The following is a 16732-nucleotide window of genomic DNA, read 5'->3' as shown; positions in this document are numbered from 1 at the left end:
ATTTTTTTAATAGATTCTCAGATGTGCTGATTCAGAATCTCAGGCAGTAGGCTCAATCTGTATTTTTAACAAGTTGCCCGGATGATTGTTAAACAGCCAGTTCTGAACAGGTCACTGCCTGAGGCCCCATCCAGAACCAGAAATGCACAGGTGATTAGGGTTAAAACACTTAACTTCTTTAACATTCCTGGGATGCAGATTTGGCTTCTTAGAAGCATTAACCTTGAGAATGAGAAAGTAAGGCGTGTGTGTGTGTGTGTGTGTGTGTGTGTGTGTGTGTGTGTGTGTGAATGTTTCATTTCCTCAAGACTTCATGCCACTTGAGAAATATTATGGTGGGAATACAAATTCTTCTCCCTCTTTGTAATGCTACAAAGAGCCCAGCACAGTGCATTGCACCCAGCTGAGCCCTGAACCACCTTGGTGATAACGGGAATAGAGCAATTTTATGAAAAAAAGATACTTTGCCAAGTCACCCATGACTAGGGTGACCATAAATTTTAATGTCCAAACCAGTCCAGTACGCCTTTCTGGAATAATTACACCAGGAACCCATATACACGAACCCAATCCCAAGCAAACAGGGACCCATGGTCACCCTACTCATGGCTCCATTTTATGACTCCTGGGCCCTACCTTTCTCCTCCCAGAAAATACCCTCAACTCACAAATCAGTTCTCACTCTAAACATCTACTGCGTTTAGGCAGATGGACATGCAAGAGAGTGTGAGGTAACCGAAAGACTGTCTCTTACTTCAGAATAAAAGGAGGCTGGGATCAGGTGACTAGATGAAGGGTCATTTCTCCTCTGTCTTCTGCTTTTTTTTCCCCATCCTTTGAGTGCTCCCCAGGAGGAAAGTGTGGAGCTTAAAAGATCTTTTGGTTACTCTTTCTTTCTTTCTTTCTTTCTTTCTTTCTTTCTTTCTTTCTTTCTAATTAAAGTATAATTGACATGTAAGATTTTATTAGCTTAAGGTGTACAACATGTGGCCACACTTTTAGTTAATACTTCTTGTAATTTTTCTTGTATTTGAGCCCTTTCCTTAAAAAAAAAAAAAAGAAACAGATGTTTACAGGGTTTTTGCATCTTCAGGAGTGAAGAAACTTTTTAAACAGTATTGTACAAATATAAGTTGTTATTAACGTTGATATTTTATTTTAGAACTGGAAAAACGAAAACAACACAATTACACATGGGAAGTTTCTCCTCCAGGACTACTAATCCCCTCCCACCCCCAGTTTTCCCCAGGGTTTCTGTCCCTGGGAAATGTCGATGCATCTTTTCTTTCTATGAAACTGCTCTGTCTCCTTCCTGAGGACACCCTTCTCTAGGACCATCGGTCTAAACATCCCTGCTCTCTGAGTGGGCTCTGAGCCTCAAAGTTGGGTGTTTCCCAGCCAGTAATTTCACTCAGAGGGAAAATTGAGCCCCAGGTTTTTTAAAGACTAGAATTGGAAATCTTTCTCTCTTTTTAAAAATAATGCCCTAGAGGGGCGCCTGGGTGGCTCAGTCGGTTAAGCGTCTGAGTTTTGTTTTTGGCTCCGGTCATGATCACAAGGTCCGTGGGTTTGAGCCCTGCGTGGGGCTCTGCGTTGACAGCATGAAGCCTGCTTGGGATTCTACTCTCCCTCTCTCTCACCCTCCCTTTCTCGTGCTCTCCCTCTCTGTCAAAATAAATCAACCTAAGAAAAATAAAAATAATTCTCTAAAATAAACAAAACACATTCTCACAAGAAAGAGAAACCATGAGGAGAAAAACCAATTGATAAAAAGTTTTGAAACTGTGAGGTGTCCAAGGCCACCTTATTGCTCTTGAACTAGGAAGCACGTATTAGGTCTCTTCCATCTGCCCCGTTCTTAGACCTAGTAAACAAACCTTGCTTTTTACTTGTCCCATAACTTGAAAAATAATGTTGTTTTACTCCCCCTGGAGATCCGATCCTTAGAACAGCTCCTCCAGTTCCACTTCTGCTGTTAAAGTCACCCGTTCAGACACTGCTCCAAGTAGTGCAGTGGATTCTGGGTGCTGTGGATTCGGGGTTCTGCTTCCCCAGATTGTGGGTTTTTCTCCCTAGAATCTAATATTTCCTATTGTATTGTTAGCTTCTGGAGATGAGGGACTCTAGATTCTTTTCCTTTGTTTCTTGCCTAGAAAAAACCAAAATAAAGAACCAGTGCCTACTTGTTTAGCATTCTGCATTCATAGCTACTCATCAAACCTTGTTGATCTGAAGAATAAACGTTTTTAATTCTCTAGTCCCGCTCTGTCCAGTGCGGCTACTTACATTTGAATTAATTACAATTACATAAATTTAAAATTCAGTTTCTCAGTAATATTAGTCCCATTTCCAATCCTCAGCAGCTGTGGTAGCAGGTGGCTGGCACAGATATAGACGGTTTCCAACATCATGGAAGGTTCTCTTGGGCAGCACTGCCCCAAGCCCTCTATGAAACGTCTTGGGTTCTCTTTGCCTTTATTTCCCCCCTTCACCTGCAGTGGCCTGGCTTTGACAGGACCCCTCTCTTACCCACTCAGTACTGTGGGGCCTCCTTAAATGAGGTTCACCAGCCAAATAGGGAGATGGAAACTCAACCTATAGCATCACCCATGGTGTTGCTTTTATTTCTTCTCCTTGGCCCAGTGCTGCTTTCACGCCATGACCTCCATTTCCCCAATCTGCCAGCCAAAACTCAGGCACTTTGCCTGCTGTTATGGTCAACAGCCGCCAAGGGATAGCCAAGCCCCGGTTACAGGATGGCACCTGAACATGGGTACTAGAGCCACAGAGAGACAACTTGTGGTGTTTCCCGCTCATTTTTAAAGTCCCACTCAATTTTGCCTTAAGAATAAAACAAACTCTACGAGATAGTTTTTGGCATAAACAAAAAAAGTCCCCTCCCTATTATCCATCACTGCCTTATCTAAACTTCTTGCTTGAAAAAAATACTGCTTTCAAACCACCATGAAACTTTATTTTTGGAACCAGAAGCTCATTCCCAGAGGCTCATAAAACCAGTGATTTGGAGCTTCTGGCCAGACTGGAGTCGTTTTTTCCTTGCCTTTGTTTTTTGTTTTTTGTTTCTGGCTATCTGTTGAATACTAATTAGGTGCAAACCACCTGTTTACAATTAATCAGAGGGCAGGTATTGATTTTCCTTCTATAAAACTTCCCTGTGTCAGCTCATTCTCAGAAAGCATTTCCAAGGAAGAAGAAAAGACTGCCATCCCCTCCATGTCTCTGTGTCTCACCTCACTGTCACACCCTCGTGTCTGCTCCATCCAGTAGCTGAGGAACACTTTCAAGCCATTGTGTTGGGTTACATCAAGTTGGCCTTCTCTCTTCTGTTTTAGCTAAGGACAGTGTGACATAAAATTAATATTTACACTTCACCATGGCAACCAGTTTTAAACCCCAAGATTATCTAAACTGCTGAACAACCTGCTGAAAAAGTTGGGAAGTATTGCCTGCCGTCTAAGTCTCTCAAACAAATCAGCTTGCACCCGAGCTAAGCTCTCTGCAACTTGTTGAATCAGAACCAAGCAAGGCCTCTTGCCAGTGTGGTTCTACCATGTTCGCCTTCATTATTCAACACCCCATCATCATCCTGGATCCCTCCTCTCCCGTGTTTCTGCTGGGACGACTGTGGCACCTCACTCCACCTGGTAGATGGCTAGAGAGAATAAAACAACAGAAGACACAGTGCCACCAGTCAGCTAAAGAGGAAGGGCCAGGAACTCACACGGATGTCTCCTGCCCCCTCTCTGTCCCAAGTTAACCTGTGGAGGTTGTGTATAGCTGGATGCATCAAGGGTCCAGGTGGGAAGAGAGAAGCCTGCCTGCTTACCTGGTCTTGGAGAGGAGCCTGGTTGAACCTACAAGGTCTGAGAAAGCGTTTTCAAGATCACTTGTGAGCAGGAAGAGCTTCTTCTTGGCTGTGGTGATGTGGCGCCTTCTTAGTCACCTCCTCCTTCCAGACTCTTGTCTCCTGCCAGCTCCCTTCCTCCTCCCCTTGCTCAGCAGTGTTGGGTGGGATTTCTCCAGGGCCTCACTTCGCTCTCTTCTCCCTCCCAGGACCATCTCACCTTCAGCTGTCCCCTGATGCCTGGTTCCCAGATTAGCTTCTCTGCCTGGGACTCCAGTACTGCATTTCTGATTCTCTGCTGAACTTCTCCTCACCTTGTCTCCTTAGTATCTTTACTTAGTATTTTCCTAACTCTGAATCCACCCCTCCTCTTGTGTCCCATCTTTCTGATGACAATGAAATCACCACCCCCTCCAGACCTCCAGGCTCCAGATCTCAGTCATCTTTGGTGCTCTTCCTTCTTCCTACTTACTCTTCAAGTCCTGCCCATTTTACATCTCTTCCCTTTCTCTAGGCCTTCTTCCCCACACCCTTCCTTTTGGCTTGGACTATTGCAGTAGCCACCCAGATAGTCACTGCTGCTCTCCTCCTTTGCCATTTGAGCTCTGATCCTAGCCTTTCTGTCTTGTCCCTCCTTACCTTTCTGGGTCCTCTTGTACTGCACTTACAGCACCACCTTCTGTGCTGTTCTAGAAATAGCACACAGAGTTGCTATTTCTAGACTTTTCTGTTTCCTGCCTCTGCTCTTTTTGGTCCTTCATCTGCCCCTGTCACCCCCTATTTGAAATCCTTTCCACCCTTCAAGGTCAAATGCCACTGTCTCCATGGAAACCTCTTCTGATTCCAGGTGGAACTGTTCTCTTGCTTCTTGGTCCCCACATGGCACTCTGTTGTCATCATTAGAATTCATATCTTTTTTTTTTTATGTTTATTTATGAGAGAGGGAGAGAGACAGAGCATGAGCAAGGGAGGGGCAGAGAGAGAGGGAGACACAGAATCCAAAGCAGGCCACAGGCTCTGAGCTGTCAGCACAGAGCCTGATGCGGGGCTTGAACCCATGAACCGTGATATCGTGACCTGAGCTGAAGTCGTACTGAGCCATTCAGGTGCCCCTAGAATTCATATCTTATCTGCATCCCTAGTAGGTGCTCAGTAAATGTTAAAGGAATGAAGGACTGTCGTACATATTTATAGCTGTCACAGCTTATAGAGCAGTACTCCGCAATACACATGGACTTTGGGGGTAAGCAGGGCCCGATTAAACACCCCAGCTCCCACATTACTGCTGCACCTCTCTGAGCCTCAGCCTCTTCACCTGAAAAATAGGCATGATGCCACAAAACACTCATGAGATGATGGAGATAAAGATTTCAAAGAATGCAGAGCTCATACTAAATGCTTAATAAAGGTTGCCTGTTACTCACTTCTGTATGCTGGTTTGATCTCTGAGGTTGATCATTATTCTGTTGAGCAGAATAAAAGGAACAAGTCAGATGCTGGTGTTGGGAAGCTCTTTACAGTTCAGACTCTTCTGGAGAGGAAACTGAATTTCCCTGTCCTGTGGATCTAGGCTCTCTTCCCGTCTTTTCTCTGTGGTGCGGTAGCGTGAGCACAGGATCTGGTGTTACTTGCACTCTTGTCCCTGGCCTGCCTTGCTGGTGCTGTGTCTCCCTGGGCAAGCCACCCTCCAGCCCTGGGCTTCAGGTCCCTCGTGGCTCTCGGCCCCATTTTCCATACAGTTGTTTCCTCCTCCTCTTCAGCCTCGTGGTGAGTGGGTCCCTGGGGTCAGCTTACAACAGTCAGCATCTGCCCTCCCCCAAGAGAGAAGGAATGTCAAACCCATAGGTTGCTAGAGCAGGCAGGAGCCTTAGATGCCGTCTTTGTAACCCCACCACCACCACTTCTCAGGGGTGGACACTGAGACCCGGATGTTGAATGGCTCACTCAGGGTCATACAGCTGTTAGTGGCCAAGCTGGGCTCAGAGTGAGACTTTCTAGTTCCCAGTCCTGTTTTCCCTGAATCTCTCCAAGCACCCCGGGGCCTCCTCCCAGCCCCACCCCCCCAACACATTGGGCTAACGTTTCCTGACCTTTATTTACTTGGGTTACATCACCAGCCCCTGAGAACACATGGCTGAGTACCTGAGAGATGACTGTCTTGCCACTGAGAATTTTAGAATTGGTCACAGCCCTGGAGACAGTCAAGGTTGTCTACCTCCTCTCGTGACCATTTTATATCAAACATCCCTGGGAATTAAGAAGGTGCATTAATATACAAGAGGCGGCCAGCAAATGCCACCAAAGCAGGCTCCCTCTTTGCCCTGAGGCAGGACTGGGGCAACACTCAAATGCAGGATATAGTACATTCTAGGTGAAGGAATTTGGGTTACAAATACATGTTACCGTAAGATAGAGCTTCTTTAGAGCTTCATCATTTTTATGATAATATGGGCACATGTGCAAATACAACCGTAGCTCCTCTTTTCACCAACAGCTGAACAAATTTGTCTTGTGGATGCGCCCCCCCCCCCCCCGCTCCAGTCCTTTCTCCCCCTCATTGTCCTTTAGCAACATCTCTCCTGTCTTCCGCCTGCACCACCCCCCCTACCCTCGCCCAGGAAGTGGGATCGCTACCACATCAACCTCCCTTCAGGGCCTTTGCCTTTCCAAGGAGGAAGCTTGGACAAGGCAAAGCTTCCAGCTGAGGCTCTGTGGTGGATGTCTATGTGCGAGGACAGGGACATCAGCTGTGTGTGGAGAGTCCTTCCTGGTGACCCCGAAGCCCTATCACCAGAGTGCAGGCCTGGCTCAGATGACCAGGCTGCAGTATTGTTCCCCTTTTGTTCCGGTGCCGCAGCCCTGGCTCCACTCGAGTGTGAGCTCTCGTGTGAGACCTCCGCCGGTGTCAGCCAGCTGCGCTGTCTCCCTCCCTGGAACTTCTGCCTCATGTTTTGTCATCTTTGTCATTTGCTGCCTTGTGTGCATTTGTGTCTTGATGCCCTAGCTAGACTGTGAGCTCCTTGGGAGTAGGGATCACATCATGTTTCATGTTCATCTTTGTTCCTCTGTGGGGCTTCACACAGAGCTTTGTGAACACTCCCTCTGCCTTCGCTCGAATGAGGGAAGGAGGAAGTGAGTGAGTGAGTGAGTGAGTGAGTGAGGTGGTGAAGACAGCATGGCTCTCTTCAATCCTGTTTTGTAGGCTTGGTGCCCATGGCTTTTTTCTTTTCCCATTTGTCAGGTGGCTCGACTCTTTCATTTTGTCTCCTCTTTGGACCTCAGAGAAGGGCAGGTAACCCCGTTGAGAGGTGTGACTAACTCCAAACTGATCCAGTCGGGTAGAGAGGCCAGCAGCGACCTCTGCCCACCAACACATGGTCTGGATCGGAACCAGGTGTTTCTCCTACCGACACCTGCGTGTGTTCGTGTGTGTTAATCCAGAACCAGTCCCACTTCAGCATCCTTCCAGAGCCTCTTTTTCGTGTCAGTTTGGTAGCATCTAACCTGTGATTAACTTACTTGGATTTTTTTTTCTTTGCTTAATGCCTGGAGAACGAGTTGAATTTGATGACTGATGCTATTGGGGGAGAAATCCTCATTCTTTCTCCTTTGTTTGTTAATCTAATTTTATGTCACAATCAAGGCGGCCCATTTTCATCAGCATGTTGATAAGGAGTCTGCTTGGCATTGATGTAGAGCATGTGTAGCTATAGAGGTTAACTGTCAGCGAGGTGGGTACGGAGAAGGAAATACTAACTCTTTCTGAATTACCAGTGGGGAATGTGGTTATGCTGGTGGCTTTGTTATCCATTGCCTGACTCACTAAAACCTGTTGTCTTTATTCTTGTTGTCATTAGTTACAGGCATTCGATATCCATGAAGGCTCTGCTAGAGCCTTCCCCTGTGACTTGGTGTGTCCCCCGGGAAAAGAGGACCTCATCAGGGGCTTGCAGCCAAGCTTAGTTGCTGTGTTGCATCTGGGCTTTGTGGGCCCTCATGGCAGGCATCCTATTAGTGGTAAATTATTTTACTCGGAATACCAGATTAGTAAAGGTCTGGGTTTTCCCAGGAACACACCCGTTCCCCTTACTAAGAAAAACATCAAAATGGGCACTTGGCTGGCTCCGTTGGTAGAGCATGTAATTCTTGGTCTCAGAGTTATGAGTTTGAGCCCCACATTGGGGGTAGAGTTTACTTAAAACACACACACACACACACACACACACACACACACTTCTTTTTTAAAAAAGAAGAAAAGGGGCGCCTGGGTGGCGCAGTCGGTTAAGCGTCCGACTTCAGCCAGGTCACGATCTCGCGGTCCGTGAGTTCGAGCCCCGCGTCGGGCTCTGGGCTGATGGCTCAGAGCCTAGAGCCTGTTTCCGATTCTGTGTCTCCCTCTCTCTCTGCCCCTCCGCCGTTCATGCTCTGTCTCTCTCTGTCCCAAAAATAAATAAACGTTGAAAAAAAAAAAATTTAAAAAAAAAAAAAAAAAAAAAAAATAAAAAAGAAGAAAAACATCAAAACATACAGAATTCGGCAGTGTGTTAGCTAAGTGGCTTCCTCATCCCTTACCAACTGGGGGAAAGATTAGAAATTAAAGATCTCAGAAAGTTCAGTGACACAGTTTACCTCTTGAAGTCTAATTTTCTAAGAGTTTTAGCCAGAAAAAAAAAAAAAAGATTGAACAATCAGGAATGGATTACCCTCCCTTGCCTCAAGGCACTTCTGTGGGATTTCTGGGGATTCTAGGAGCACCCTGAAAGAATCACCAGGCCCTGTGTTGACCTGCCCAGAAAGCAGCAAGGTGGGTCTGTTAAAAAACATGTAAATAAGCAACAATAACAAAACTGGGTAGACATGCTTATAATATCTAGGGAATGAAGAGGTCAAGAGTACAACAGATTATATGGTGGTAGGCTGAGAGGTGGGCTGGTAAGGACAGTGCTGACTTGTGACATGACAGCCCTAGGGACAGACTCAGATGTACTTGAAGTAGGCTGACCTTGGTTCATGAAAGGGCCCCCAAATCCTTAGCTTTTCCTATGGCTCATATTCTAAACTGAGTGTTGGCTGGGGAGGAAATTGATACAGGACTTTCAAAACACGGACACATGGGGTGCCTAGGTGGCTCAGTCAGTTGAGCATCTGACTCTTGCTTTCGGTTCAGGTCAAGATCTCACAGTTTGTAAGTTCGAGCCCCACGTTGGGCTCTGTGCTGGCAGTGTGGAGCCTGCTTGGGATTCTCTCTCTCTACCACTGTCTCTCTATGCCCCTCCTGCCCTCTCTCTCAATCTTTCAAAATAAATAAACATTAAAAAAAATTTTAAACACACACACATGTTAAACACACAGAGTTACTGTGGGAGACCCAACAATTATCCTAGAGATTTTCAGCTAATTCTAAAAACCCTTATTTTGGAATTGCAATCAGAGCCAGATAATGAACCACCAAAGAGGGTCACAGATTCTTGAACTTAGAATTTTCCAGTTGGAAGGGAATCTTGTTCAGTGCTTTAATTTCCCAATGAGGTTGCAAAGCTGACAAAGACCAAGGTGACTTGGTCAAGGCCCCTCATAACAGAGTTGAGACAAGGCTCTTGGGGCTAGACAGCTAATATATTGCAGTTTCTGGAGGCACCACTTCTTCCTTCTCTGTTCTAATCTTGTTTTTTGTTTTTTGTTTTTTTTTTTTTTTTAAGTAGTCTCATGTCATTCTGTTTTGGTCTAGATGGCACTTGTCAGCATCATGCAAACCCTATATTTACAATATAGGATCTTCAAGGTGATCTTGGGAAAGTGCTATGAGTGTTTCTAAAAATGAAGTGGTAATGATTCTTAAAGGTAATATATGTTTATGGTATAAAATTCCAAAAGCACAAAAGAGGGCATGCAGTGAAGAGTATGTGTCACTCCTGCCCCCGTCCCCCACTGGTCCAGCTGTTTTAAAAGAAACCCTGTGACCTTTCAGCAGGCACTTTCACAAATGCATTCATTTGGCCATTAACACAGTATAACTGGACCCCCATCCCCTTAGCAGACAAAACTGCAAAGACCTCATCTGTCATTGAATGGGCAGCTCTGAGTGCTGGATGACCAAGGAATATACTTCTCTTTCCACCTGGTCCCCATCTTCACCTACCCAAGTGCTCTAAGGCCAGGTCAAGCATAGTCTCCTCTGGTATGTCTGGCTGCTCCAATGCACACTGTCTGTCCTTTGTGCCCTCCAGCCCTCTGGCCTTTCTCATATACTCCTTGTGGACAGAGCACATGTCCCTATTCAACAGAATGCTCCTTGAGGTATGGGACCCTGGCCGATGCACTGGGGTAGGGGTGGGGATTTCCTGTTACTGCTCTTTACTGAGGAAATTCCTCAATACATGGCTGTATGTTCACTCATTCAACTCCTTGAGCCCTAATGTATGTCAGGTAACATGGCAGACACCGATAAATGAAACAATCTGGAGGGGAAGACAAACCAACAAACAATGCCAATAGTTAAATGTAATTGTGTGAGGTGCTACAAAGAAGTACAGACTTCACTGAAAGCATACGACAGGGAGCGGAGATGGTCAGACAAAACTTCTCTGAGAAGTGCAACCATATTGTATTGAATCTAAAACGCAGTGGTTTGGGGGCACCTGGGTGACTCAGTTGGTTAAGTGTCTGACTGTTGGTCTCAGCTCAGGTCTTGATATTGGGGTTGTCTGTTCAGGACCCACGTTAGACCCCATGTTGGGCTCTGCATTGGGCATGAAGCCTATTTAAAAAAAGAATGGGATAGTTTCTAAGACTATGTAAGATAACATTGTTATCTACCCCTAAAGGAGGAAAATATTGCCAATCAAATTAGGGCTTAATCCTTTTCCACTTAGAATTTTTACTTCTACTTATCAACGTTTATTTATTTTTGGGACAGAGAGAGACAGAGCATGAACGGGGGAGGGGCCGAGAGAGAGGGAGACACAGAATCGGAAACAGGCTCCAGGCTCTGAGCAGTCAGCACAGAGCCCGACGCGGGGCTCGAACTCACGGACCGCGAGATCGTGACCTGGCTGAAGTCGGACGCTTAACCGACTGCGCCACCCAGGCGCCCCTACTTCTACTTATCAAAAGGACCCTTTTAGACTTGTTTAGACATAGATTTTTGTGTGTATCACTTTGCACATACATTAAAAGGAGCACATAAGCACAATAAATTGATTGAATTTCTTCCTAACCTCGATTTTTCAGTTTCTGAGTCTCACTCTTCTGAATCACTTTTCAACTGAGCTCGTCAGTGTCTGTTTATGACCATGCTGTATCACGCTCCACCTTCCAGAGCGTTGGTAATACACAGCTGGCTGCTGTCTCTGGGATTTTCATCCATGCCGCTGATAACCATTCTGCCAGTGTGGATGCTGCCACTTTCTTGATCTTACCAGAGGTGTAAATGGAGTGTGTTTTAGACAACCTGGACTCATATTTCTTCTGTGGGTGGTTCTGAATGGTTTCAATTCAGTTCAGTTGTCCATTCATGCCATGGGGATGACAACCAAATGCATTCATGTGTAGGCAATGACAATGATGTCAAGGCAACAACAATTTTAAGACCCACCTCAATTTCAGAGATGAAAAAATATATGTCTTGAAATAGATGAAGATCATTCACAAGAAGTCTAGGAGTAAGCGGGTACTGTCATTATTCTGGTGAGTCAGAGATGTCAGGGCTCTAAATGGATGTCTCTGTGAGTCACCTAGTCACAAGATGGCAGTTCCACCACAGTCAAAGGCAGGAGACAAGGAGCAGGTTCAGGCCTTTCTCCTGCATATTGGTAAAAGAAATGCCTTTCCCAGAAATCCCTTAGCAAATTTCCCTTACCTCCCATTGGCCAGAATTGAACCACATAGCCATCCATAGCTACAAGGGAGATTGGGAAATCTGTTTTTTTTCTTTTTTTCATCGTGTCAAGAATGGGGTTGGGAGTGACTTTTGGATGGTCAACTAACAGTATATCCCAGTGTGGTCAAATTCGTTGGAGATACAGTGAGTTAACCTGAAACAGTATAGGACTCTTTAAAGGCTTTAATGTGGTGATGTGGCTCATTGAATTATGGAGAATGTGGTTTTAAGCTTTAACAAACTTAGGGGATCCATATTTATATTCCCAAATAAGGAACCCAGTTTTGCAGAGTACCAGTGAACAATTCTTGATTGTTCCCAGAATAATAAAATGGACGTTCTCCAGAGCAGAGCCAAAGTGGCAGGGTGGATTGGGGTTTGTGGAAAATGAATGGAAATGAGGTTTTGAGAGGAGACGGAGACGGGCTGAGAGGTTTACAAATGAGAGAGCCATATGAATTCTAACCACCTCAGAATGTTTTGACAGATAAAGGCTAATTTGTTTTCAAGATCCTTGTGCCCATGCTGCTATGATTTCGTCTGAGTCAGGACTGTGTTGATACAGAGCTATTATTATCCCCTTTTCTTTGCTAACCTCTGCCACTTCCAGTCTTCATGATGTTAGTGATATTGGGGCTAGGCTGGCTTGGCTTCTGGGAGTGGACTCGAGTGCCTTGCTGAAAAGGACATGTATGGTGCCTGTTGCTGCTTGCTCTCGGATACATTGCTGAACATTGGCAGGAGCTGGCAGGCACATTGATGGACTTAGTCCCTGACCATTTATTTGGGCTTGTGCTCGTGAAGCCCCTCCTTGTCCTTTTGGCCGGATGTGGTCTTTTTATTTTTTATTTCAACAGCAACTCGTGTGTCTCAGGCAGCATATCATCCTCATGCTCATCGTCACCACCATCATCACCATCATCATAGTTGGCATCTTTTGAACGTTTACCATGCATTGGACTTTATACTATCGTATGGACATAATCTCATGTAATCCTCACTATATCTTGCCATGTGGATGCTCCTTAGCAGAGGAGAATATTGAGGTGGAGAAAGGTTAAGGTCACCCAGCTCTTAGTGATAGGACTGTAATTTGACTCTAGGTCTGACTCCAGAACCATTGCTCTTAATTGTCACTTTGTGGAGCTTCAGGTGTGGCACAAGCTGTGTGGTTATTTGTACATTTGCCTTTTTACATTTTGTCAGAAATCGAACTCTATTTTTGGTATTTCCTAATAACACCTAGCATAGTGTCTTGCCCAGAGAACATCCTTGATAAATAATTGTTGAACAAAAGTGACTGAATGGGAGGACGACTGAAAGTGAACCACTGGGTAGCCTTTCTGAATGTGAACCTGACACTGAATTACTCCATTGTCATTGTTAATATTTCCTGCCTCTTTTCAGAACTCATTTTTGTTCCTTAGCCCTCTCATTTCTAAAAAAAATTTTTTAATGTTCATTTATTTTTTAGATTGGGGGAAAGGGCAGACAGAGCAGGAGACACAGAATTTGAAGCAGGCTCCAGGCTCTGAGCTGTCAGCACAGAGCCCAACGTGGGGCTCGAACTCATGGATCACGAAATCACGACCTGAGCTGAAGTCAGACACTTTAACCATCTGAGCCACCCAGGCGCCCCTCTAAATTCTAGATGTCACCTTAAGTGCTTCTGAGTTAAATAATCATAGATCATTGGCTGATAGCTTTGGAGGGGATTATACTGGGCAGCTAGTCTCACCTCATTTTCATGGCACAGACCACCCAGCTGTTAATGTCTAGAAGGTGAGGCCTCAGACCCCTTGGCCATCATCAGACATCAGAGGGGTGTCTGAGGGTGATTTCCATCTCTTTTTTTTTTTTTTAACATAAAACACTCCTTTGTCTGGATTTATAATTCTGATCGTATATATCTGATCATTTAAATAGTTTTCTTTTTGCTCTTAGTTTCCTAGAGACGTTTTTAGATCTTTGGTATGTTGAGAACTTATCTTTTTCATATTTTAATGCATCTTTGTTTTATTCTGACATTTCTTCTAGACCTGTCTGCAAGCTCCTTTTGTTTTCCCCCTTCCCTCTAACTAACTCATTCTGCATTTGCGTTTGCTCCTTTATCTAACTGGCCCCTTGACTAGTCACTTCTATGAACTGCGGTGCTTTGCTGGCCATTTTCATTGTTTTTTTTTTTTTTTTTTTTTTTCCTTAAGTAAAATGAAAAAAGTCCTCCAACCCCTTTGCCATGTTGTGGCCCTTGTTTGTTTTATTAAACCCACCCCCAACCCAGAGCCCTCTTGTTGGCTGTTCCCACCTATTTTGTGCTGATTTGTTGGTTCTATTATATCTGTTGTGTCTTACTGTTCCCAAGTAGTCCAGCCCTCTAGGACCACTTTCCCTTCATTATCCTAATAAAATACCTCCTCCGCTGTCCTCTGCTGTCCCGTGTACCTGTGGGAAGTCTGCACGCCCTCCAGTATTTCTGAAGATGCCCAACTTCATTGATTTGCTTGGTGGTTACTTGCCTGTCACCTTTTGCTCAAATCCCAACCCAATTCTCAATTAACCCCAGTCTCCTACCAGCCCCCAGCCCCCTCTCAAGTTCCTTCTCCTCCAAACACAAGGTCCCTCTCCAGCCTCGAGGCACCCCTAAGGCGATGCCCCCTCCCTGAGCCTTCATTATGATCCTTTTCACTGTGACACAGATTCTCTCATCCAGACAGCAAGGACCTTCCCTTTCATAAAAGTATAATGGATTGATCTCCCGCTTTCCTAAACAAAAGAACAGTTTTCCCCTGAGATGAATTCTGTGACTCTCTCAGAATATGAAATGGTTACAGTCAGCAGGTTTTTTTTTTTTTTTTTAATGTCATGTTTTTTCTTTCCTGATTCATTACCTTTTGGGTATTTTATGAAGCTCAAATGCAAGAGTGGGAACAAATGTGCCTCATAAACAGTAACATGAACAGATAAAAGAAGTTGCTGTTGTCATACATTTTTTAAAAATACCGGCTGATTTTTATTTCCTTTGAAAAGTGTAAGGACTGAGCACATTGATTATTAGGTTTTGTTTTTTCTGACCAGATTCTTGTGTACTGGAAACTGAGCAAAAATGTGGCTATGTAGGGACTTTTATTTATGTGAAGCCAGAGAAGCAGCAGACAGCCCCTCAAGAGTAGGAACTGTAGGTCGCAGTCATTTCCTCCGCCCTGGGTCTGTTTGTGGCTCTAGCTCATCATGCGATGTGGGCATCTGAAGGAGAAGGAGGGGCGCCTGGGTGGCTCAGTCGGTTAAGCGTCTGACTTCGGCTCAGGCCATGATCCCGTGGTCCATGAGTTCGAGCCCCCCATCGAGCTCTGTGCTGACAGCTCAGAGCCTGGAGCCTGCTTTGGCTTCTGTGTCTCCCTCTCTCTGCCCTTCTCCCCTCGCCCTCCCCCCCCAACCCCCCCGCCACGCTCTGTCTCTCTCTCCTTCAAAAATAAACATTAAAAAAAAAATTTAAAAATGAAGGAGAAGGAGCCGGGAGCCAGAGGCACGATGGCTGAGACCCACAGGAGGCCCTGGAATATTCCAGGCCTTGCTCCTCTCAGTGTTTCCAGCCAGTACACCAGGCACCTGCCCCTCTGCAGAGTCCTTCCAGGTCTTGAGTTTCACCTTGCCGACTGTCAGAACTTCCTCTTGGCCTTTGTTGTGTCTGCACTCCCCCCACCCCCACTACTGCCTATGGTCTGTGGGGCAGGCCTCTGACGTGTGCCCCCTTCCTGTGTTGTATCCAGGGACAGGGTGCCTTATCGGAGAGACTCCGGAGCTTCAGCATGCAGGACCTCACCACCATCCGGGGTGACGGTGCCCCTGCCCCCTCCAGCCCCCCCCCACAGGGGTCTGGGCGAGCCAGCGGCAAACATGGCCAGCCTAAGATGTCCAGGAGTGCTTCTGAGAGCGCCGGCAGCTCAGGTAGGTATCATTTCACTTTCCATCTTTTCCAGTTCACAGGCCTTGCTTTCACGGAGAGAGGCCCCATCCACCATGTGGCACGTAACCCGGAGTAGCCATCAACACAGATGTCCATCAGATCGTGCCAGGACAGCCAAGAGGCAGAGCACCATTCTGGCCAGGATGCGAGGCTGGCCTGGGGACTCTGACAGGGGCCAGGGTTAGGCCTCCTGCATCAAAGGGTTCTGCCTCTTCTATCTGATTATTGAAGGGCTGGGGGTGGGTGGAGAATAGTGTGTGAACCAAGCCTGGAGGCAACAGGCACACCTGGACGTGGGCCAAGACAGCTTTCTCTGTTCTCTTCCTCTCCGACCTTATACTCCTAGGAGGGCTTACCTGTCTTGACTACCTGAGTGTCTCCTCCTGCCCAACCAGGGCTTGTGGCTCCTGTGGTTCCTTTTCCCTGCATGAATGTTTCCTGTCACTCTACCATCTGCTCCCATCCCTGTGCCCCCATTCACCATGCACACCCTCAGTCCCTACATGCCAAAGACCACACTAGCTCTGAGATCTAACTCCTGCAGAGGCCACAGCTTTATGGAAAACATACCTCTGTCCCTGATGTCTACCTCTGGTTGTCAAGTGCCTGGCATCAGGTTCCCTGTATTAGGCTTGACCTGGGGACCTTGTTAGACATGCAGAGTCCTGGGCCCATCCCCAGAGGATTCAGTAAATCTGGGATGAGACCCATATATGGTGGTGTTGAGGTGCAGCCCCCTTTGGGACCCACTGATGTCTGATCCATTAGTGGGTTTCAGGCTTATGGAGGGTAGGGGCATAGATTAGGGGCGAGGGAGCTGGGCCAGGACTCATATTTTCCCAGGCCATTCCTTGGAGAGATTCCAGGGACCTTGGCTCTCAGGAGCTGAGCACTGCTGCTGCCAGCAGAGGGTTAACAGTGAAAGGGGTATAGGGCACAGTTCTGGATCGCCACCTCTGCTCCTCACCCTTGGCGGAACATTGAGCCTCGAGGATGGGAACTGGACCACCCTTTTGGAGTCTCT

At 46.2% G+C, this 16732-nt stretch overlaps 1 protein-coding gene across 3 annotated transcripts in view; it reads left to right on the top strand.

Moving 5' to 3' along the window:
* Window positions 1-16732, top strand: part of REEP1 (receptor accessory protein 1) — a 110922-nt gene that overhangs the window by 79594 nt on the left and 14596 nt on the right. For all 3 annotated transcript variants that reach the window (XR_003967842.1, XM_030311044.1, XM_030311043.1), the window contains exon 6: window positions 15512-15689. Coding sequence is in view for 2 of the 3 variants with exons in the window: in XM_030311044.1 (XP_030166904.1) it covers window positions 15512-15689 (178 nt within the window). In the remaining variant the exon portion in view is untranslated. The remainder of the gene's footprint in view (window positions 1-15511; window positions 15690-16732) is intronic.

This window comes from Lynx canadensis, chromosome A3 (assembly GCF_007474595.2).
Source record: "Lynx canadensis isolate LIC74 chromosome A3, mLynCan4.pri.v2, whole genome shotgun sequence".
Lineage (NCBI taxonomy): Eukaryota > Metazoa > Chordata > Mammalia > Carnivora > Felidae > Lynx > Lynx canadensis.
Note: the sequence above shows the minus strand (reverse complement) of the source record. Positions and strands in the feature narration are given on the sequence as shown.